A 23,082-nucleotide genomic window follows, 5' to 3' on the forward strand; every position below is an offset into this window, starting at 1 on the left:
CCACAAGCCTTCTGGCGATGGTGGCAGTTCGGACAAGACAGAGCAAGCCACGAGCAAGCCGGACACCAAGCCTTCCGGCGATGGCTACGGCTCCGACAGCAAGCAGCAAGCCACGAGCAAGCGCGAAGAAGATGTTAGACCTCACAGCAACACCCATCTTGATCTGACCATCCGCTGACGTCCTACAGACCCCAAAGCAGCGAGGCGAGTCATCCGGTCCAAAGACTTTGACTTTGGAGGGATTGGGCGTACGTGATCTGCGTTGTGAATAGTATAAGAAAGAAGGTGCTGACGTTGTGTAGGAAAAGGCGAGGGTGGAAGAGTTTCTCCACAGGTTCGAGGCTAAGAGCAATAAGCTCCATAAGTACTTCGAGGACCGGGATGAGTGAGCGTTGGAAGAGTTCGACCGTCTGGCGGCTTGGGAGAAGTTTTGATATTGGGCAAACACAATACATTGAGGACACGGTGATGGAGATGGAGAGGTTGGGATGCTTGGGTGTGTGAGAGCTTCACGGAGCCTTCGATTGAGACCTGGCATCTCAGGAGTGAGGAGGGCCCCCAAATATTCCGATGAGTAGCAAAGGGAAGACTGCAGAGTGGACTGGATGGCAGGAAAGATTGGAACTCTTCCAACAAGGTCGAAGGCTTTTACGAAATCTAAGGATGTAGGCTCAATGACTGGTTGGAGTGGATTTTTTCTTCCTCTAGCTTCAACCAATACCACTTAAGCCTCTATGAGAAGCTAGTTACCAGAACATAGTTTAAGGTTTTCGTACCGCATCTTGGACGTTGCCTCATACTCGCCCAGAAGGAAGTGAGCAGTCCTTGCATGTGCTTCATGTGCTGGTGCTGGCTGCAGCCGACGAGCCTCTCACTCATTGTTCCAAAGGAAACCTCGTCATATCGCCAAGTGTCGCAGAGATGGTCAATGGTGGCGTGTTCCTCGTAAGATTCTTTGTTGCTTTCTTCCACAAGGTAGGTAAGCCTAGCGCGGCAGGAAGTTCATTCCTGTTCTTATCGATGTTGGATCATGTCGTGCGTGGCGCTGGAGACACAGAGAGAGTTGATACATGCATGGTGAGACTCCTGGTCTGTATGGAAGGTGGAAATGAAAGTGAAGGGCAAACAGAAGCCGTGGAGGACGAAGTTGACAGCGCGGGCCGCATCAACCGCAACCAACTCTCTTTCCTCTGGACATCTCCATTCTCTGTACGCGGGGCCTTTGTGTTCTCAGAACGGATTATGGAGGCGTTGTCTTTTTGAGCGTTTGGGAGTGTAGTGATGAGGAAGGCTCGGCGCGTCGGCGCCTCCAGGTTCCCATTCGCAAAGTGCGAGTTACAAAGCCTCTGAACGACGAATTTTTCCTTAAATTCACATTGGAATGACATGACGTCTGGCATCATCATTTCTTTCCCGCGCCATACCTGCAGAGCGCAACGATACTCGCCTGAACCTCGGAAGAAGTCTGAATTGGAGCGTGCTAGCATTCGTTGTGGCTGTGAATGGAGGACGACGCGTACACCTCTCGAGCGTGTTCGGATTGTCGTCTAAAGGACTTGTGATGGTGATGTCACTGTTGCTATTTGAAGGCACGAGGACTGAAGGTTGATCAGAAAAAGGCTCGCGACCATTGATCAACAGGGGACTCACTCACACCCCTGGCTTTACCCCGCATCGTTTCTATTCTTACTTTACAACCCTTTTCCCGCTCTTTTCGCTTGCCAAGCTCGTTGACGTCCAAGCAATGCTGCGCAGGCAGAAATTTCCGCGAAACAAGACGCCGAACTGGCGAGGCTCTTCGCTTGTGGAACCGTCCAGTCGGAAATTGCTACGCGGTAATAATCTATGCGGACAGGACGCTTCAGCAAGTGCAAACGCTAACGGATTGTCAGCAAAACATCAAAGTCTGAAGCTTCGGAATGTCGGGTAGTTCAACGTAGTTGACGCCCAGGCTGCAGATTAGGGTTGATCAGGGTGACGCAATTTACCCTTTAAAGAAGTGTTCAATACTTCTTTGTCACCCGACCCCTCAAACTCCTGGATGCTTGGCCATTGTCATCTACTATCTTTTTGACCTCCGTGTACCTCGCCTTGATCAATACGTCCATCTTTGCCAATTTGCACTGTCGCTCAACGCCAAATTGCGACTGCCAATCTTATCACTGCTCTTCCAATGCGGTTGACGTGTGCGGCACAGGCTACTGTTCCGACTTGGCTCTAGATGACGTTGAACAACCAAATTTTTCGGCCGTTGGACCACGTTGCTCCACCACTGCAGCCCTTAACCCAACCACAGGTCTTGCGTCGCAGATTTCCGGATCAATCTTCCGCGACAAGGTTATTTCGCCATACACTCACAGGTCAGCAGGTGACTCGACTGTATCTGTGCGAGCCGAGAGGTCCACAAAGACGGTCCGCTTGGACGGATCCCTCGTGGCGGTCAAGCATCGGAACGGACCGTGCCGCACTGGAAGGTTAAACAGGAAGAAAATCCAGATTGCCTGCAGGAGCCACTCGGCTGCCCTCGGGAAGACAGGGCTATATTTGTTGTTGAGACCGGGGCACATATCCATTTGGAGCTCGTATATATCCTGTTGCTGCATCACACCCGACAACGATTTCCCAAACCAGCAACCCCACTAGCCAGGGATTCCGTCTTTCACACTACTCATTTGCGTCAGACTTATTCGGAAGCGCACTTGGAACATTGAAAGAGACCAGCAAGAACCTTTTCAAAAAGAACACCAGTAGAGAAATTTGACCTGAGCCTGTCAAGGGTTGAGCTGTTCCTCAATCACTCTTACTCGTGAGGACTCCCTTCATACGGCCACCTGCAACCCTGGTTTCTGACGTTCGCTTCAATCCCAGAGTTGAATATCTCACTATCGGATCCATACACAACATTCACATCGTCAACGAACTTGACAAGCTCTCGACACGGCCGACCAATCAGCACCGACCATGGCAGCAGCCACAGCAGCAGCTATGATTCCAGACACCTTCAGCGTCTCCGTCCTCGTATTCAAAGGCGATCCCGTTGACTGGCAACGCTACCGCCACACTGCACTCTGTTTCCGACCAGCTTCGTCTTCTCCTTCCCCACCTCCCACACCCTCGCCCCAGCGCCGGCAACGCGATTCCCCGGGCGGCAACGAAGAATCGGCACCGGCCTCTCCCCCACCGCTCATCATTCACGCAGTTGGGGCCCCTTACGAATACGAAATCCAGGCGATCGACGACTACGAGCCCCGGCGCGATCCAGACCGCACTTTGGTGCGCGACATTGCTGTGGGAAAGCTGCGCAAGGCAGTAACGAAGGAGCACTTGATTAGTGTGGTTTCGAGAATCCCAGTCGACAATAATGACTCCGAATTCAACTGCCAAACATGGGTCGAAAAAGCTCTGAAGCAACTGAGCGATGATGACTGGCTCACAGCTGAAGAGTACAACAACGGAGTGGACGGAATGGTAGAAGGAATCATCGAAGCAGAGGAAGAACCAGAGTGAACAGTCTACTTCCAGACGCGACTATCGATTTCCGCATTCTTGACGGGCGTCGTTGGATGCGGTTCGTAAATTTTCTATTCGTTCGCTTGATTGGCTGGGTCTCTTACAAACCCAAACAGCAGTGCAAAGGCCTCTCACGGCTTTCTATAGGGAAGGGGGATCTGGGCGAGCAGGGTGACAAACTTTTCATTCAGTGGGGTTAGAGCGTTTGGTAATCTGTTAGTCCCATTACATATACCCCAAGGAGAGCTAGTATCTTCGAAAAATTAAATTTTTTGGCTTTGAAAATTACATGGCAAGCTGGGTTTCTTCAATGAAATTCGAATTGGAAAGAATTGGAGAAAAATATGGTCATCACACTGCTATCATCACATCCGCCAACGGCAAGGTTTGGTAAGTAGAGGTTCAAGAGCCAGCAGAGAGAAACTACTCCAGAATATCGCAGGGATCAATCTTCTGGAGTTGTGCGCGTCGTCTTGCCCGAGTGATCGAACTCTAACCGAAACGGGTATCGCATCGATGACAACTCCGGAGTCTGTCCCCTGACTTACTCCGACATCCGACCTCCCGCTGTACTCGGAGCTGGACTCGGCGCTGGACGGGATTACCAGCTTGCATCTAACGCTTGTCTCGACCAAGCTTTAACACGGGCCTTTGTCTTTAGATCTTCATTCGCTTCTCCGTGGTCAATGCGGATACATTCCAAATCTGCTAGGAATGATGTCTGCGCAGATGGAATGATAGATGTAGAAGCTGCCCGCATGCTGAATTTTTCCACGCTACGTTCTCGAGAATTCCGACAATCCCACGTAAATAAGTAACCAACAATCGCGATGACGAGACGACGTGGAGGACACCTTCTACTACTACAGGACTGTGCCGTTTCAAGTAAACATAACAATGGGCTCTACAGCGGACTAGCGGGAACTAGACAGGGCATGGCAGGGGTATATGCACTCCAAGGTCTTTTCGAGAAGAATCAGAAGTGACGTTCGCACGGAATAGATGAAAGCTGCCGCGTGGAGCCCAATCAGACAACTCCAAAGTGTTTCACCATCATCGAGCGCTCAATTTGAATCTGAACACCTTGAGAACTTGGCTCGTCGTTTGTTACTTGACGGAGGACTTCAGTACATCACTGTCTCGTCAAAGATATCCGGATTGGTCGTTGATTTGCCATACTATTCAACGAAAAACCGCCATTCATTTTCGACAACCGGCTAAAGGATCCCAATGGCCGACACATCCTCTCAGACCATTCTGGTGACGGGAGCATCTGGCTTCGTCGGTGCCCACGTCGTCAACAACCTCTGCAACAAAGGATACAACTGCCGGGCTGCAGTACGATCTGACGCCTCGGCGGAGCGCGTCAAGAAAGCTCACTCGGCCCACTCCTCCCAGTTGACCACCGTCGTGGTTCCAGACATCACGGAAAACGGAGCCTTCGACGAAGCCGTCAAAGATGTCCACGGCATCATCCACGTCGCGAACCCAGTAATGCGCCTGTCGCCTAGCATTTCGAACAACTTGGACGAGCAGCTGAATCCATGTTTCAAAGGCGCAACTTCGATCCTGGAGTCTGCGCACAAGCATAATAAGAACATCAAACGAATCGTCTGCACCTCATGCATCCAGGCCACGATTCCATTCGCAGGCACCGTCCCAGGTGGAAAGGTGTTCACCGAGGAAGACTGGAGCAACGCCGACTGGGACGAAGCGGCCGAGAGCACAGATGCCTTGAAGGGCTTCATCGCTGCCAAAGAGCTTGCCGAGCGGGCTCAACATGACTTCGTCGAGAAGAACAACGCCAGCTTCAAGGTGACGACGCTGGTGCCGTCGTCGCTCCTCGGGCCGGCCATCAACAACATCGAGACCATGGACCATTTGTCGCCCTCCGTCCAGGGCGTTTGGTACTTGATCAAGAATGTCATGCGCAGCACTGGCCAAGTCGGAGTCCCGTACTTCACCGACGTGCGTGACCTTGCCGAGGCGCACGTCAAAGCGTTGGAGGCTGGCGATGAGGGCGGAAATAAGAGATATCTGGTCGTGAACGGGCCGGCGACGGGCGATCGTACTGCCTACATGATCATAAAGAACTTCCCTCAACTGAAGAATAAGCGGTTGGAGAATACGGCAGCGAGGCCTGCGGGAGAGCTCTGGAAGTACGACAGTTCGAAGTCCAAGAAGGAATTGGGTGTTCCAACCAAGACATTGAAGGCTTGCATGGTGGACATGGTCTCGAGCTTGTTGAAAATGGAGAAGGAATCGACGGATGGCACGTAAGGAGTCTTCAACAGCCATTCGTGTCCAGGATCTGTGTAAGGTAAACAAAGACGTCGACTTGTGTGTCAGCTCGGTGTTTGGTGTTGGGATTCCATTGTAAAACGTCTGTTAAATTTGTATCAGTAATCGAGGTACAGTGTCATAGTTTTGTTCTTTGGTAATTGAGGCAATTGTTCTACCGGCTGTTGTCCGCAACGGCCTTTCTTTTTCTCAATCTTGTTTGTTGACAAAGATGGGAGGGTGTGGAAGAAGCTGCTTTTCACACGTGCTCGGAGACGACGACACCGGGCGTTGCCTTCCTTCCCTGAGTCAACTTTATCCAGGCTTGCATCCAGGGGTTGCGAAGGTTCCAAGATTTCTGAGTACTCGTCTATGTAAGCACGCAGGGCTTAGCGCATGTTTGCTCAACAGTTTCAGTAGGTGTTTTTCTGGAGGTGGTCAGCACAATCAGTTGTTGAGCGACAAGGTTTGATTGCTTGATCGCGACGACTCTTCAGCTCATTTCACAACGAATAGACGGTTCGGAGGCTTTGCGGCTAATTCTTATCTTGCTAAGAGTGTGATGAAAACCTGCTGTCACTTGTTCAGCGATAACGAATCCCCGTCCCTACCTCTGCCATAGACCCGAATGCTCCCTGTGCTCCCAGCGTGTGAATGGAAGTGACTGTCGCGATTGTTTTCACTGAGCGTCGAGTGCTGGGTCGAACTGATGACGAATTTTCGATCCTCTACTATTTTGGGTGCCACGGAAACAAGCGATCCGCATCTATCGTCCGAAATTTCGAACGTCTTTTTGACAAGTCGAACCAAACAATGCACCCTGTCCCATCTCTTTCATTCCCAAAGACACGTGAGGACCTTGGCCCACTTGCTGTTTCTCACCTTTGGCGGCTTCTCTTCCGCCAACACGCGTTCCATTCCCGTGACGAGATCCACCTCGTGCGGGTTGTACGCCCACTTGTCGTTTCTCTTGTAAATGCGATGGCCAAAGTAGATGACGGCAAAGATGGGGATGCCGATATACGAGGTCAGGAAGGAGCTGGCGGACCAATTTTCAGGCCAGAAGACGGTGAAGCCGTTGATGAGCAAAAGGAACGAGTAGCCGACCATCAGAATGTAGGTGCCGTATGGCTGAATCGGGCTGTGGTATGGGAGCTCGCCAGTGACGTTTTGCGCAATGCAGGCTTTGCGGAAGCGGAGGTAGATGATGCCGCAGGCAATCCAAGAAATATAGGAGGATGTGTTGGTGATATTGACAAACTGACATCCGTTAGCGATGTTTTCCCACAAGAGTCTTGGAAACTCGCGGCTAAGCCGGGTACAAGTAATTGAGGGTCTGCTCACCCAGTTAAAAACCACCGATGCAGATGTGCCCACGTTGAGGTATGCCAAAAGACAGAATACACTCGTGGCTGCAACGCACATGTACGGAATACCAGACTTGGTACACCGACTGAAGATCTTGGGCGCAGAGCCTTGCAGAGAAAGCGCATAAAGAGATCTAGAGCTCAGATAGAAGAAGCCATTTGCCGAGGACCAGGCGGAGATGAGGATTCCTGCGTTGACAACGGAGTCAAGTGCCTTGATTCCGTTGCGCTTCATTCCAATGACAAATGGCGAGCTTCCGGCTCCTTCTCCTCCCGCAGTCAATGCTGGGTCGTCACTCGGAACAATGATGCCAATTGCAAGGACGCATCCAACATAGAAAAAGATCAGGCGGTAAATATAGCGGCGGGCTGCGATTGGAAGATTGCGGCGAGGGCTCTCCATCTCGCCTCCGGTAGTAATGAGCATCTCAGGCGCGAATGCAAAACTGTGTCAATAGTCAGTATCGAGATTTTCAAAGGTGAGATTTGTGTTATGTGGAATTATGGTCCATGCGCCTTTGAAGAGGGTCGACTTACGGAAAAGAGGACATGACGAAAGTCGAGAGCAGCGCAATGAAGCGTCCAAGGTCTCCTCCGGCCATGTACGTGTTTGCTGCACCTGGCTCCTTCCAGTACCGGAATCCAAGACGGTCTTTCGAAGGGCCACCGCCAAAGAAGAGGACAATCGAGACCATGAGCAATCCAAGCATCATGATGACCTTGGTGGCCGCGAACCAGAACTCGGTTTCACCATAGTAGCGCACTGGCAAAGAGTTGAGGCCGACAACGACGATCATCATGATGGTGATCCAGACGCCGATATTGACCGGTGAATTCCAGTAATCAATCACAAGCCCGGCAGCTGTGAGTTCGTATGGGACCAGGATTCCAAGAGAGTAGAAGTACAGGTATCCGAGAGCAAATCCCAGCGATTTCGAGACGTAGCGGTATGCGAAGAGATTCATGGAGGATCCAGGGGTTGGTAGGTACGCCGCAACCTCGACGATGGCCGTGACGACACACCAGATGAAGAAGGACAGGACAATGTAGCTGCCCAAGATGAAGGCTGGTCCACCTCTGGCGAGTGTTTGTCCGGATCCTACGAAGAGGCCTGTTCCAATGGTGCCTCCGAGCGCCTAACGAGCGGTAAGCTTCGACACGAGCAAAGCATTTACACTTTTCGTACGATCATCTGAGCATGTCTTGATTTCAGGCCCTGGAGAAATGTTAGCCATAGGTCCAGAAGGGATTCTTAGCGCAGAAAAAGGTAGAAAGGGGACTCCGTCTTCTTCCCCCAAAATCGCACAGCAAGTGCGCAACGAGGGCCAGGAACTTACGCGCTGAGTTGACTGCGTCTCCCCTTCAAACACCTCGCCAGCAAGAACGTCGGCACCAGGCGGTTTGACGCGCGAGCTCCCATCGTAGGAAGGCGGATCGTTGCTACCGGCCTTTTCAATGCTTGCCATTGTGGACAAACTGCGCAAATGCGATTGTCCAAGTGGTTGCTATGGATGGACGAGGAAAGAGGGAATCAACGATGTTTAAAAGCTCACCCCTTCTTCAGGTGTCGCCATCTGCTGTGCCAAAAAAATTGGAGAGGGACTGAGGGCGATAAGATACGCGTCTCCCTGTTTGATTGAAGCACGGGCATATGGTGATTAAGTAGCAACCAAGCAAGCACAGAGCCTAGCTAGCGGCAGGTTTGGAGGCAGTAAGGCTGGCCTAATCAGCTTGGCAGGCGACACAGCCGCTGAGACTGGGTTGGATTTTCAAGAGCGTTGTGTCATGCAGCTAGAGCGGTGCTAAGCGGCTGTCGTCGAGGGTGTGTGCTGTGGGAAGGGGATACGACAGATGTGGGGTAAGGTGTCCGAGCAGAGATAAGCCGCGGCGACAACCACACGTTTCTGGGGATGTTGCTCCGCTCAGTATCAGCCGCCCTCCGCAATCCGCAGCCTTTAGTGCTATTCAGGAGCATGTAACAGCGGTTAATGGCGGGTGTAGAAAACCATGCTCCTGGATTTTCAGGGCTGACGGTGAGTTCTGTACACCGATCGCGGAGACCAGTTCCTCCTGACAGTCATGAGGAGGCTCTTCGACGGCGTGACCGTGCCATTCAATTGCCTTATCAGGTCAGGCCAAGGTGGCGCGCGGTACTCGAGGTCCAAGGTACGGTCCTTGGTTGGCTTGGTAATGCCGCGCATTTCTGCTCTGTCGCCATGACGCTAACGGATCCAACAAGTCGCGGCGAGTTGTTGCACGAATAAATCGGGAAATTGAGAAATGTTGCTCTCTCTCCGGCCGACTTAACTCGCGAGGTCGACTGGAAACGTTTGCATGCTTTTCCTTTCGTCCTTGGGTGTCTGTGCCATGGTGAGACGCAATTGGCCAGGTAGTCCCCTCCCTATCTTTCTCCACGTGATGACCAACACACGACTTTTGACTGCCACTGCTTGCGGCCTTGCCAAGGACTTTCTTCCCTTTTTGTTGGGCTGGCTGACGCACTCCAAGAGACCACGGCCGAAGTCTCCATGCAGGGACTAGGCATAAAGCTGTCGATTCATTCATTTCACAGTGATATCCAAGCTCTTGTGCTGCGATTGGTCGACCTCTGTAGACGTTGAAGCATCTTCATCATGCCTGCCTCTTCTGTACACGGGCTGAACTCCAAACTGCATGAATCAAACGGGGCGCAAGGATGTCCAGGCGCAAATGTCCATAGGCCTCAAGAATCTTTTCATCACACCACTTCTTGCTTCAGCTCTGGGCCTGTATTTGCTTTTGACCAATCTTGTCTTCAGACCCTGCGTAAGCCAAAAGGCGAGGCATCTTCCAACAGCTTTTGAGCTTTTCGGGAGATTCGCAAATAGACGCGAGCGGACAGCAACTCTTGCGACCAGATGACCACGAGCTCCCGCATTTCGACGGCTGGCAAGAGTTTAACCGGCACCGAAAAAAGCACCTAGAATCCCTGAGCCGAGCGAATGGTTCTGTACGGTGGTCGGCGAACGGCAGAAGCCATGGTAACGTTTGATGAATGACCGAGAAGCGGCCATTTCTCGAAGCGCCCTCAGCTTCTACGGTCGGGTCCGTATTGTGGGGGTGGGCTGATGGAAGGTTGCGGCCCGCAAGATGACGACGGAGGCTTCGCTTCTGGCAAAGGGCGCTGTGAATCGAGTCGGAGACATGACGGGCTTGCGCGACGAGATTCCGCGTTGAGAGGGGTGGAAGTCAGAGGCGAAGCAAGCTCCAAAATTCAAACGACATGGCATTGTGGCCTCAGGCAGCTTAACCGCCAAGAATTCGAGCCTCTCGTGGGGCGGCCCGAGCTTTGCCCAGCTCTTCGACCGCGTCACTTGACCGCCTGCCTTACTGTTGCATCTACCAAACGACCTGGAAGACATCTCCAACTTTGCGCGCCTAACACACCCTTCGTCATGGCGTCGCAACTGTTGCCTCTGGGTGAGCTTGACTGCATTGTCTTGGTAGAGCGACGCTGACGACGTCACAGAATTGATTGACAAGTGTGTCGGCTCCAAGATTTGGGTCGTGATGAAGGGCGACAAGGGTGAGCTCTGCCAGACTCATGGGTGCCGTTTGTCAACTGACCGTTTTCCAGAATTCAGTGGCACATTGCTTGGCTTCGATGATTATGTTAGTAAGTGGCTGGCACTCGACTATCTCAAAGCATCGGGACACCGGCTCACATGGCCTGCAGACATGGTCCTGGAGGATGTGACGGAATTGTAAGCCTTTTGCGTTCTCGTCTACGAATCAGGGTGCTGAAAAGCTGCAACAGCGACTACTCCGGAAACCAGACCAAACTTTCCAAAATTCTACTAAACGGAAACAACATTTGCATGGTGCGCTGCCAGATGACCTTGACTTCGCCACTGGATGCTGACGTGCATGTAGCTCATTCCTGGCGGAGAGGGCCCTACCGGAGCTTGAGCACTTGAGGTCCGCATGTTCTCTCTCCGAAAATTGACAAATTCACTCATCCGTCCGGATACCGCCGTTGGCAAAAGAGCAGTGCAACAGTAGGGCTTCATGTTGGACATGGTTCAGCACAGCGGTGAAAACTGCCAATGATTGCCAATGGGCTCTGAATCTCAATCCTAGTCAGCTCATAAAAATGCAGACTGCGCTCTGCCCTCGACAGCCGCTCTAGACAGCGTTGTCGGAAAACAAATCCCCTCGAAATGCAAACAACTTTTTCACTGCACCGTACGGTGCTCTTCAGGCTTCAGTGACGTCTCTTGGGATCCAATTCCCTTTGGAACAAACATGGGGACAGATCGTCGAGAAAGTGCGTCGCAACCATGATCAGAGCCAACTCCACTACCAGAAAAATCTCCCGCACGAGTTAGGGTTTACGATCGATGCTTGGCTTTTGTCAGGAAGAGAGATCTTGCAATTCCATGCGCTCGTCGAAACTCGATTCCAAAGCCAGGATCACCCGCAAGCTATCCCACTCAAACAAGCATGACGTAAAAAAAGATGACAAAAGTCTCAGTCCACACGAATCGTCGTTCAGTGAGAACAAGACGAGGACGCTCGTATCATTGACCGTCGAACTTCCCAAGATGATATCCGCTGGTGGCCGGAAGGGGTAATAGAGCTTGTCATAATACAACATTAAACGTCTGAACTTCAGAAGTCTTGGCGGTCCTACACGAAGCAAGAGCGTCTCAGACGACACATGAGGAGTCACCAGAAACTTTGGGAAGTTCCAAAGGCTCGACCTTCTTCCGAAGTATTCGATGTGCCGATATAAGGAGCCGGGAGCGTCTTTCTTCGAAAAAAAAAAAAAAAAAAAAAAAAAAAAAAGACGTACTTCGTCAGTATGCATCATCTTCCGAAGTTTTAGGCACTTGGGAAACTTCCTAAAAAACTTGTTCCCCGACGTACGACGTTGTAGTTCTTAGTGGTGTTGCCTTTTTTTTTTTTTTTTTTTTCCCCCGGCGATGCGAGTCGACCGTCGTTGAATGTCTGGCGCCCGAGTTTAGCCCTCTCAGGTCTTCGGGAGATTCTCTTGCGACGTTTGATGGCATTGTTGCGATTGTGATTGCTCTTTTTGGTCACATAGGCAGATACATAGACAGGCAGCCCGTCCGCACATCACGGCCGCAGTTGGCAGAGCGAGGTGATGGGGTTTTTGATTCAGTGTGCAATTTTCGATGGCCAGTGAGTTGCAAAACACCACCACTCATGGGCAGTTTCCCTATGTAGAAGGTAAGAATCCGTGGTAGCATCACAAACGAGGCGTGATCCTACTAAGCGTATAAATGCATGCAGTGACTTGATAAGGGCGCTGGCAACTTACAGAGAGATAGGCACAGCCCCATCTCTCCTGCTTTTGACAATGCTTGCTACAGGAGTTGAACCACAGAACGTCACAGAGCATTCTTGTTGAGTCTTCGCGGCGAACAGCGAGTCCACTTCAACACTTATGCCCGCTGAAGCTCGCAGGTGCCGTCTGCGCGTCTTGTGGAGTGCGCGTACATCTTTTCAAGATGGATTCGCCACAGTACTGCGCGCAAAATTTGCATGTCACAATGTACTAGCGCCATTTCCTAAGGCTTCTGGACCCGAAGAAGGGCAGGAGGAAGTCAACGAGTGGGAGGAATCAACGATAACAGTAGGCGCAGCAGTGGCAGCAGCATCATTGGAACACAAGGCATCAGTGAGAGCCAAACATCTCATGCCAGGCACCACCCTCAATCAGACGACATGGGACGACGCGTCGCGTCATCTACGGTCAGATCGCAAAAGCTCCGCACCAATGAATCGACGGCGGAGAAAGAGCAGCACAGCTTACAGCACCCTGCCACGTGCTCGGATTCGGCTCCCTCGCACCAGCGGCAGAACGAGAGACGCAACTACTCAGCCTCCCATCGGAGACGACGCTTCCGGCGGAAATGGCGCATCCCAGACGAGAGCCGCCATTCGAGTTTTGGTGGTACACATTTCGAGGCAAGTTGGCAGAGGCAGAGCGCAGAGGGGTCGACAAAGCAGACGGGCGGCGGTGCAAAAGTCGCCGTGTGTGACGGCGCTAGGCACGAAACGGCGGTTGATACGCGAGTTGGGAGTAGCAGCTGGGGCGGAGTCCATTTGCGGCGGACGGGTGCGGATACGAGTGCTGGTTCTCTCTCCCCTTTTCTCTTTTGCGGCCGTGGTAGCACAGCGCAGGTGCGCAAGGGACTGTCGGGGCGCCCGTCGGGCTGACCGATCGAGGATCTGGTTTGGATCAGGGGTGACGAGTAAACTTCGCAGCGAGGATGCGCTGGCGCTGGCGCTTGGCGCGGGACTGCCTGGGAAGCGGATGCTTAGTATGTGCCCAGGTCGCGATCCATGACATCATCATTATCGGTAGAGCAGTTGGAGTGGTGGTGAGAGAAGGGCAGAGTGATTTTGCCTAATGTCGATGCTCTTGTCGACGGCTGCCTAGGCGGGGCTGCATGTGGGAGGACAAGAGATGGGCCGCGTCGTCTGTGTCTAATCCAAATGGCAGACTTTGCCATGGTGGCTCGCATCGGATTTGTAAGTTCGCGGTGTCGATCATGTCCTGACTTCGCGTTTGCTGCAATGTAAAGAATTCCCCACCTGTTCGTGTTCCGAATCAATGCAGGCGGCGTGCAGGATACACCAAAAAGCATCCATGAGCCCGCTGGCGGACTGGCTGTCAGTCAGGGTGAGCAAGGAACGGAAGGGGGGGGGGGGGGGGGGGGCATCGGATGGATCCAGCGGGCGGACAGGGCCGGATTTAACAAGTCCGGCTCCTTTACTTCCTTGCACGACGAGACCAAAGCACCTAGACGGCCTGATTGTCAGCAAGGCCGGCGGCGATGAACTAGGTGAGCTGAGAGCGCGACCGCGTGTCTCGCGCGGCGGCAGGCGTGGTTGGAGCGATGTGGCAGTTTTTTTGTTTCGTGCTTGCCCATGGAGTGAGCGAGTGTGAGTAGCAGAGAAGCTCGGACGGGCAAGAGGCCCAAGCGTGAAAAGTGATCGGACGGGCCGCTGCCCACGAGGACTGGACGCATCTTGCTTGGAGATCAATGGGCTTTATGCCAAAGTCCGGTGCGGTCGACAAAATCGATCATGTTGCATACCGCGTTTCACAGGGCGAGTTACACAATCGGCTGATGGTCTGCTTACCGTACTGTGTGTTGATGGGTTGACACACACAGTCCAGCTGTTTTCTCGTGAATCATGGATCGCCAATCAAGATTGGGCATGGGCCAGAATAGGATCAAATGGGCGACTGCGGTTGGATGATTTGCAAATTGGTCAACCTTGTTCTGGGGAGAGAGGTAGACAAAGAGGATGTGGGCGGACGGCAGGCTATTTTTGGAACCATGGTGGATGTTTCTGGCCAGAGCCGGGGATGACAGTTGGTAGGCAGAACAAAGGAGCGCAGGTAGACAGACGTTGGGCTGCGAAGGCGGCCGTTTTGTTTGAGGGAGCCGTGCGTGGCGGAGGCAACTCCTGGGCTGGGACGGGAAACGATGACGAAAGGAAAACAGGGGACTCGGAGATCCCGTTCGGCTCCGCAGCGTTGGGAGGGCGGACTGCCGTGGGTGAGGTGAATGATGATGGTGCGACAAGGAACATAAGGCGGCACCTTAGGACAGGACCAAAGGACAATGACGCAGAGATCCGATGCATGTGGCCATGTGTTCCAACGGCCGGCCGGGCAGCATTCCAGAAGAAATGGCCGGGCCTGGGTCGCGTCGACGGGTGAGGTTTGCTTCCACGACCTCCGTATGCGGACGAGGCCATCCCTGCGCCTGCATTGAGCCATCTTGCGCCTTCTGGGCTCTCTGTGGCCGTCTGGGCGTTGACGATGCCATGCGACCAACTACTTTTGACTTGAAGCACCTGGCCTGGGCCTGGACCTGGGCCCTGGCCCTGGCCCAGGCTGGGGAACGACGAATAAGTACACACACACACACACACACATAGTTTGCTCTCTGCAATGCCCAATTCTTCTTCCTCACGTGCCCTCCGTCCGACTCCTTGTCTGCTCGGTGACTTGTCAACCAAGGTTCCAGCACGCCAACAGCAGAGTCCAGGTATCGCAGTCTTCGTGCGACGACGCTGACTTCTCGCTGCGAGCACGAGTCCCGCACTTGTGAGCAGCCCGGCCAAGCCTCTTGTCGATCTGCAAGTCGAGACCGCTGGCCAAGCCCCAGTCTCCTGCTCCATCTCGACGCCTGCTGAGCTTGCTCCCACCTCTTACTCGTCCTCAAAGCCCATTGCTACCTCCACATTCCTTTACCCAACCCTCCGCCCCCTTGCGGAAAAGAACTAGAAGAGGAAGAAGAAGAAGGAAAAAAAAAAAAAAAAAAGGAAACCCCGCCTGCCTGTTTGCTTCAAGTCCTCCTCAACTTCGACTCTCCTTCCCATGTCGCCGCCAGCCAACTGACGTTGCTTCTTCTGCCGCCGCCGCCGCCGCCGCCGCCGCTGCTGCTGAATCCGCTGCTCCCGCTTTTTCCCCCAAAAACATATCATCGCATCTGACGTCTCTGTCGCGCCGCACCGCTCACCTCCGCCGCACGTGCCATCCATCTCCAGCTGGCTACACTGCTCACTGACTGAGGGCCGCATGTCACGACTCTTGCGCCGCTCTTGGTCCAACTTTTCTCGCCATCCCTAGCCTTGGCTTCTCTTCTCGCCCCCTCCGGCGCCTTCGCCTCCAACTGTTCTCCATTTTGTTTGAGGATGAGCGATGGTGTCCCGGCGGCGCCCGACGAGCCCCAGGGCTTCATCGACCGCGATTCGCTGTGCTTCGCTTGTCCGCAGCCCGGCCTGGTCTTGCATTCTGGCCAACATGGGTTCCGCCAAGGCTTGTCCCAACTCTTCGACGCTGCCGAGAGCAATGCTGCCGAGCAACTGGTCCAGCTGAAGAACCGCCTGCGTCAAATCAGGAGCGAGGAATTCTTTTGCCAGCTGGCCGAAGGCTTGGCCACCATCACCGGCGCCCAGTACGCCTTCATCTCAAAACGAATCCTGGTCGACGATCAAAATGTCGCTGTCGAAATGCCCCCCATTGGTGAGCCCGGTTCCTGCCTCATGGCCGTCGGCTTCTACATCAACGACGGCAAGGACATGAAGCAGACCATCAAGAATTTTAAATATCACGCCTGGTCGTGTCCGTGTGCATACATGAAACACGACAAGATTTTTGTTATTCCCGAGAAGCTGAACGAATTTCTTGAGACCAACGCCAACGACCTTCCGATCCCTGTCGAGGCGTACCTCGGAGTCCCGCTGTGGGCTGAAGACAAGTGCTTTGCTCATTTTGGTGTCATGTGGTCTCCCGAAGGCGCTGCCAAGAGAAATCTGCGTTGGGGTTATCTCGAAATGCTTCTCCATTCTCTTGAAGACATGATTTTAGACCGAATCTTGGACGGTGTCAGAATGGCCGGAGAGAGCACCCCAACATCGTCGCAAAGATCCCCGGATATTCGACCAACCAAAGTCGTTCCTCACGAAGCCGTCACCGTGGCTCAGTCACTGAAGCCATACGCGCGAAGCCTTTCCCACGAATTGCGGACTCCCATGCAAGGTGTAGTTGGTATGCTGGACGTCATGTACGCGACCGTTCAAGAGGCGGTCGAAGGTCATGGCGATGGAGCACTCCGCGAAGTGTTTCAAAGCCTCAAAGAAAACATTGAAATGGTCCAAGGTACGTCATCTAGCTAATTGGCAGGGTCTTCATGGCTGACCTTCTCCAGACAGTTCGAGGCGAGCAGTCGAGGCCGCGGACAATGTGGTCCATGCGTATGACATGAACATGGGCGTACCCGAGTCACCAACATCATCAGTCAGCGATGGGGAGAGCATGAACGAGTCGGAGAAAAAGCCAGACATTGTTGTTGCGGGAAATCAAATGACCTTGGGACTCCAGAAGCACAAGAGGAGAAGAGAAAGCAACTCGTGGGAAGCCGGCAACAGCCCCAAGCAGCAAGTGACGGAAGAGGCGTGGATGTCGCAGCGAAATTTGGACGAAACGACAACATCTCGTGGTAGAAGGCGAACAAGACACGGCGACCTGGCCTCGGCTGCAAGCGCCGGGAGCAACGCATCAGACGAAAAGGCTCCTATGCCCCGAAAGACATCGCCTTCGGTGCCAAATTTTGCCTCGGAAAGCACAGTTGCCCCTGGACTTCGGCATACGTGCGTTCGCGATGTTATCCAGTACGTCATCAACGACTCTCTCAAGCTGGGTGGACGCCCGGAATCGGCCGTAGCCAAGGAGACGGAAGGAGGAGAAATTATCGAAGTACTCATGAACAGTCCAAGCGGGTCGCCAAGAATAAAGACAATAGAATGGTCTGTAGAGCAGAGTATTCCTCAAACAATTCTTAGTAAGTCATGTTGTCAGTCTGTTTGGTCGCATCGCTAACATCAGGCAGTTGACGAGCGAGACTTGGCCAAGATGATTTCCTGTGTCTTCTTAAATGCTCTCAAGTTCACCGACGAGGGAAGGATTCGCCTCCACGCCAGGCTCAACAGCACTCCAAGACACAAGTACATTGTGCTCAGAGTGGAAGATGAGGGGACCGGCATTCCAGCGGATTTCCTGGCGCACTTGTTCAAGCCATTTTCGAGAGAAGATGATTCGTTGACACGTCGGAGCGAAGGGCTGGGGCTCGGTCTCTTGGTGGCGCGGGGTCTGGCCCGTAAGCTTGGTGGCGACATTCATTGCGTGAGGTCGGATACCAGCGGACCAAATAGAGGATCCGAATTTGAATTGCGAATTCCGATCACTCCTGGTGATCCAGTCAGTCGCTCTGGCACCCCGTTGTCGTCGAGGTCTCCATCTCTGCGGCCTAGGAAACCCTATGGCGAAGCAAATCCCGCGGAAAAGTCGAGAGCCCCAAGCCCATTGGTACCACCAGATAAGGGACCCTGCGTGGCAGATTCTCCGCAGGAACACGCCGAGTCCGTGTCGCCAAAAAGCGACCCCGTAAGAGATGCCCGTCCGCCGAGACCAAAAGTTAGTAGAAGCAGACGGACGTCGATCAAGACGATATCGTTTGACCGAGAACTCGCAAGGCGACATCCACTCAACATCCTCGTTGCCGATGACAACATGATCAACCGCAAGCTGCTCGTCAACATGCTGCAGAAACTGGGATACAGAAACATTCGCCAGGCCTACAACGGCGTCGACGTGCTACGTCAAATGGCCGTGGCACGGGAACATCAAGAGCAAGTTGATGTGATACTGATGGATTTATGGATGCCATTGATGGACGGGGCGCAGGCTGCACGGCACATTCTGGCGACACAGGAGCTGGGAATCAAGAGCCCGACGATCTTAGCCGTGACGGCAGACGTGACGGAAAGGGCGATGAAGGAAGCAGCAGAGTCCGGCATGAAGGGCCTCATGACGAAGCCTTTTAAGCTGCAGGACCTCGAAAAGCTCATTGTGGAGTATTGCACTCGAGCGGAGCACGAATCCACACTCGGCGACGACGAAGACGAGGCCATTGGAGCCGTTTGAAGTGGACGGCAGAGGTCGTGCCGGCAAGCGTTGGCGAAGACGACGTCGTTTTAAGACGTCAGGCACGCAAAAGATGTGCAGTGGAGCGCGAGACCCTGGGTCACGACAAATGGGGCAAGGCACAGGATGGACCGGGCAATCTACATAATACCATTTCCCTTCTTGTGTACGAAGTGGATAGCATAGCGGCTGGATCGGCGTCTTTTTTCTTTCTTTTTCTTTTTTTTCTTTTTTTTCTTTTTTTCTTTTTTTCTTTTTTTCTTTTTTTTTTATTCCTTCTTTCTTTTGACAGGGAGGTTTGCGGCAACTTGGCGTTCAAGCGGACAAGATTTGGGGATGGAAAGGACAGGTCCTACTGGATGGGCATTCCTGTTGTATGTATGCATGGGACGGATGAGGCATAAAGGGCTGCAATCGGAGGGCTTTGGGACTGAGCCAGGCAAGCGACGGCGACAAGTCAATTGACGGCGGACAAAAATACAAGGACGAATCAAACACGTCCAGGTGATGAACATGATCAATGACACTTTGACACTTCTTTGTGGTCCAATGACACAGATATGATTTTGCGGCAAGGTTGCCAAGCGGCCGAGGACGCGGGCTCGTCTGGCGCCGGATTCGACGAAGCCAGGACCTGCATGCCGCCAGAGCTCCAAGAGTGGTGAGGATTCGACTTTTGCAACACGATGACGGCTGACTGTGTTTGGTCTTGTAACAAGTGTGGTCGATGCAGCTGGCTGGCTGGCTGGCTGGCTTGTCCCGAATTGAAATGTGTCCTCTTCGCTCGGGTTCCTGAAGACCCCAGTGGACCATACATCATCGCCCCAGAAGCTTGGTCCCCCCCCCCCCAGAGCACCTCCGCCGAGCTGTGCTACCCTACCCAAACACTGCGCTCTTCCTTGCGCCGCACTTCTGCACACTCCAGTCTCTACTACACCACCATGGAGTGCGCCTACGTCAAGTCGGCCCAGGACGTCCTGCGCCATTTCGACGTCTCCGAACCAGACGGCCTTTCAGACGCGCGCGTCCAACAGCAGTTGTCCAGGTTTGGCAAGAATGGTGAGTGACTTGCCCATCTCTCCTCGCCGTCCTTGAGCTAACCGCGCGCTCCAAAGCCCTTCCTGAAGATCCCCCGACCCCGCTCTGGGAGCTGGTGCTGGAGCAGTTCAAGGACCAGCTGGTCCTGATCCTGCTCGCTTCGGCCGCCGTCTCCTTCGTCCTCGCTTTGTTTGAAGAGGGCGACGACTGGACAGCTTTCGTCGACCCTGTCGTTGTACGTACATCTGGATAATCGACTCGAGACGCCCGCTGACCAGTTCATCACCAGATTCTCACCATTCTCGTCCTCAATGCCGTCGTTGGCGTCTCCCAAGAATCGAGCGCCGAGAAGGCCATTGCTGCCCTCCAGGAATATTCTGCCCTCGATGCCAAGGTCGTTCGCAACGGCAAGCTCAGGCGCATCAAGGCCGATGAGCTCGTTCCCGGTGACATCATCTCCATCTCGGTCGGCGACCGCATCCCCGCGGACTGCCGCGTCTTGTCGTTCCAATCCAACAGCTTCAGCGTCGACCAGTCGATCCTTACGGGCGAGAGCGAAAGCGTCGGGAAGCGCATCGAGGCGATCAAGGACAAGGATGCCGTCAAGCAGGATCAGGTTAACATGCTGTTTTCGGGCACAACGGTCGTCACGGGCCATGCCACTGCGGTTGTCGTCTTGACTGGCGGCAGCACTGCCATTGGAGATATTCACGAGAGCATCACAGCGCAGATTTCTGCCCCGACGCCGCTCAAGGAGAAGCTCAACGATTTCGGCGACATGTTGGCCAAGGTCATTTCGGCCATTTGTATCTTGGTCTGGGCCATCAACATTAGAAACTTTAGCGAGCCCGCCCATGGAGGCGTTTTGAGGGGTGCCATCTACTATCTGAAGGTGAGGAAGGACCTTTAGCCCACTGTTTGAACATGGACTGACGGATTCCAGATTGCCGTCTCCTTGGGCGTCGCCGCCATTCCCGAAGGTCTCGCCGTCGTCATTACCACCTGTCTTGCTCTTGGCACCCGTAAAATGGCGGCCAAGAATGCCGTTGTCCGCAGCTTGCCCTCCGTTGAGACCCTTGGAAGCTGCAGCGTCATCTGCTCGGACAAGACTGGAACTCTGACCACAAACCAAATGAGTGTAAACAAGGTCGTCTTCTTTGGCGACAGCGCCGCCAGCTTGGAAGAAATCGACGTGGAGGGCACCAACCTTGCGCCTGAAGGAGCACTGACTTACAAAGGCCAGCCAATGCTGGACCCGGCCGTTGGCTCTCGCACCCTCACTCAAATCACACAAATTGCGGCGCTTTGCAACGAAGCGAAGTTGGCTTACGACTCTAAAAATGGCAACTACAGTCTTGTTGGTGAGCCCACCGAGGGAGCACTGCGAGTTCTTGCTGAAAAAATTGGCACCCCCGACCCTTCGCTCAACGCCAAGAGGAGCGCTGTTCCTCTGGCTGAGCGCATCCATTGGGCTAGCAAGTGGTACGAGGGCCAAGGTAAACACATTGCAACCTATGAGTTCTCAAGAGACCGCAAGAGCATGTCTGTTTTGGCTCAACACGAGGGCGTGGAGAAACTCTTTGTCAAGGGCGCCCCAGAGTCTATCATGGACCGCTGTACACATGTCGTGGTCGGACAGAATGGTACCAAGGTCCCGCTGAATGGCAATCTCTCAAGCTTGATCGCCCGTGAAGTCGTCAAGTATGGAAACCGTGGTCTGCGTGTCATTGCCCTTGCCATCAAGGAGGATGTCCAAACCCAATCGAACCCACTTTTTAAGACTGCGGCGACGACAAAGGAGTACACGCAGCTTGAGCAGGGCTTGACCCTGGTCGGTCTCGTCACCATGCTGGATCCGCCCCGCCCTGAAGTAGCCGAGTCGATTCGCCAGTGCCGCAATGCTGGTATTCGCGTAATTGTCATCACCGGAGACAACAAGAACACGGCCGAGTCTATCTGCCGTCAAATTGGCGTTTTTGGACACGATGAGGACCTCACTGGAAAGAGCTACACCGGACGTGAGTTTGAAGATCTCGATGAGTCGCAAAAGGTTCTTGCTGCCAAAACCGCGTCCCTCTTTTCTCGAACGGAACCAACCCACAAGTCCAAGCTCGTCGACCTGCTCCAATCCAATGGCGAGGTCGTCGCCATGACCGGTGACGGCGTCAACGATGCTCCTGCGCTCAAGAAGGCAGACATTGGAGTTGCCATGGGTTCGGGAACTGATGTCGCCCGTCTCGCTGCCGACATGATTCTCGCCGACGACAACTTCGCAACGATCGAAGCCGCGGTTGAAGAGGGCCGTTCGATTTACAACAACACGCAGCAGTTTATCCGCTACCTCATCTCGTCCAACATTGGTGAGGTCGTCTCCATTTTCCTCACGGCCGCCGTTGGCATGCCCGAGGCCCTGATTCCCGTCCAACTGCTCTGGGTCAACCTCGTCACCGACGGCCTGCCTGCAACGGCCCTCTCCTTCAACCCGCCCGACCACGACGTGATGCGCCGGCCGCCTCGCAAGCGCGACGAGCCGCTGGTTGGCGGCTGGCTCTTCTTCCGCTACATGGTCATCGGCACATACGTCGGCGTGGCCACGGTCGCCGGCTACGCCTGGTGGTTCATGCTCTACTCGGACGGGCCACAAATCTCGTTCTACCAGCTAACGCACTTCCACCGCTGCCCATCGCACTTCCCGGAGATCGGGTGCGCCATGTTCTCCAACGACATGGCCAAGGCGGCGTCGACCGTGTCGCTGTCGATCCTGGTCGTGATTGAAATGTTGAACGCCATGAACGCGCTGAGCAGCTCCGAGTCGCTGCTCACGCTGCCGCTGTGGCGCAACATGATGCTCGTCTACGCCATCGCGCTCAGCATGGCGCTGCACTTTGCCCTGCTCTACGTGCCCTGGCTGCAGACCCTCTTCTCCATCGTGCCCCTCAACCGCGCCGAGTGGTGGGCCGTCGTCGGCTTCTCGGCGCCCATCATCCTCATCGATGAGGTGCTCAAGTTTGCCGAGCGTCGCTTCTTCATGGCGCATCCCGCTTCTTGCAAGGCTAAGCCCAAGGCTGAGTAAGGGCAGCGGAGGATAAGGCGTCCCGGTGGGGTGGCCCTATTTAGCCAGCCAGCCTGGTTGCTACGTGGTGATAGAAAGAGAGAAGGATTGATTTTGGTTGTTCACGGTTTCCTTTTGGTTTGTCAAAGACAAGATTAGACGCTGAGATATCGGAGGAGTCGTTATATACAGAAGGGGAGGATGGATTCAAGGGGAAGTGTAGACACGGAGACAGACGATGGTGTTGGTGGGTGTCAAAAATCCAGTCAATAGACCAACCAAATGCGGCAGCAAGAAATGAAGAAAGTAAATGCAAATGCAAA

At 53.8% G+C, this 23,082-nt stretch overlaps 6 protein-coding genes across 6 annotated transcripts; 5 read left to right on the plus strand and 1 right to left on the minus strand.

The window, feature by feature from the left end:
* Positions 1-2,689: 2,689 nt before the first annotated feature.
* On the plus strand, positions 2,690-3,607 carry IWZ02DRAFT_122657 (uncharacterized protein). The gene is made up of 2 exons (XM_066761486.1): positions 2,690-2,806; positions 2,869-3,607. The coding sequence occupies exon 2, from the start codon at positions 2,962-2,964 to the stop codon at positions 3,505-3,507; it is 546 nt and encodes a 181-aa protein (XP_066625876.1). The 5' UTR covers positions 2,690-2,806; positions 2,869-2,961; the 3' UTR covers positions 3,508-3,607.
* Positions 3,608-4,590: 983 nt separating this feature from the next.
* On the plus strand, positions 4,591-5,906 carry IWZ02DRAFT_122681 (uncharacterized protein). The gene has a single exon (XM_066761488.1). It carries the CDS (start codon positions 4,741-4,743, stop codon positions 5,788-5,790), a length of 1,050 nt encoding a protein of 349 aa, XP_066625877.1. The 5' UTR covers positions 4,591-4,740; the 3' UTR covers positions 5,791-5,906.
* Positions 5,907-6,624: 718 nt separating this feature from the next.
* On the minus strand, positions 6,625-8,623 carry IWZ02DRAFT_429755 (histidine permease; the record flags this gene model as incomplete). The annotated part of the gene is made up of 4 exons (XM_066766005.1): positions 6,625-7,603; positions 7,695-8,293; positions 8,344-8,373; positions 8,495-8,623. 4 exons carry the CDS (start codon positions 8,621-8,623, stop codon positions 6,625-6,627), a joined length of 1,737 nt encoding a protein of 578 aa, XP_066625878.1.
* A 1,968-nt stretch (positions 8,624-10,591) lies between these two features.
* On the plus strand, positions 10,592-11,105 carry IWZ02DRAFT_487210 (LSM domain-containing protein; the record flags this gene model as incomplete). The annotated part of the gene is made up of 6 exons (XM_066769338.1): positions 10,592-10,616; positions 10,666-10,722; positions 10,774-10,812; positions 10,873-10,900; positions 10,954-11,017; positions 11,070-11,105. The coding sequence occupies 6 exons, from the start codon at positions 10,592-10,594 to the stop codon at positions 11,103-11,105; spliced, it is 249 nt and encodes an 82-aa protein (XP_066625879.1).
* A 4,447-nt stretch (positions 11,106-15,552) lies between these two features.
* On the plus strand, positions 15,553-18,877 carry IWZ02DRAFT_441348 (uncharacterized protein). The gene is made up of 3 exons (XM_066766907.1): positions 15,553-16,845; positions 16,895-17,527; positions 17,576-18,877. The coding sequence occupies exons 1-3, from the start codon at positions 15,879-15,881 to the stop codon at positions 18,667-18,669; spliced, it is 2,694 nt and encodes an 897-aa protein (XP_066625880.1). The 5' UTR covers positions 15,553-15,878; the 3' UTR covers positions 18,670-18,877.
* A 482-nt stretch (positions 18,878-19,359) lies between these two features.
* On the plus strand, positions 19,360-23,080 carry IWZ02DRAFT_413169 (uncharacterized protein). The gene is made up of 4 exons (XM_066765743.1): positions 19,360-19,728; positions 19,785-19,942; positions 19,997-20,599; positions 20,651-23,080. Exons 1-4 carry the CDS (start codon positions 19,611-19,613, stop codon positions 22,778-22,780), a joined length of 3,009 nt encoding a protein of 1,002 aa, XP_066625881.1. The 5' UTR covers positions 19,360-19,610; the 3' UTR covers positions 22,781-23,080.
* The last annotated feature ends 2 nt before the right edge of the window (positions 23,081-23,082 follow it).

Source organism: Phyllosticta citriasiana, assembly GCF_038021145.1.
Source record: "Phyllosticta citriasiana strain CBS 120426 chromosome Unknown IWZ02scaffold_2, whole genome shotgun sequence".
In the NCBI taxonomy this organism is placed as follows: Eukaryota; Fungi; Ascomycota; class Dothideomycetes; order Botryosphaeriales; family Phyllostictaceae; genus Phyllosticta; species Phyllosticta citriasiana.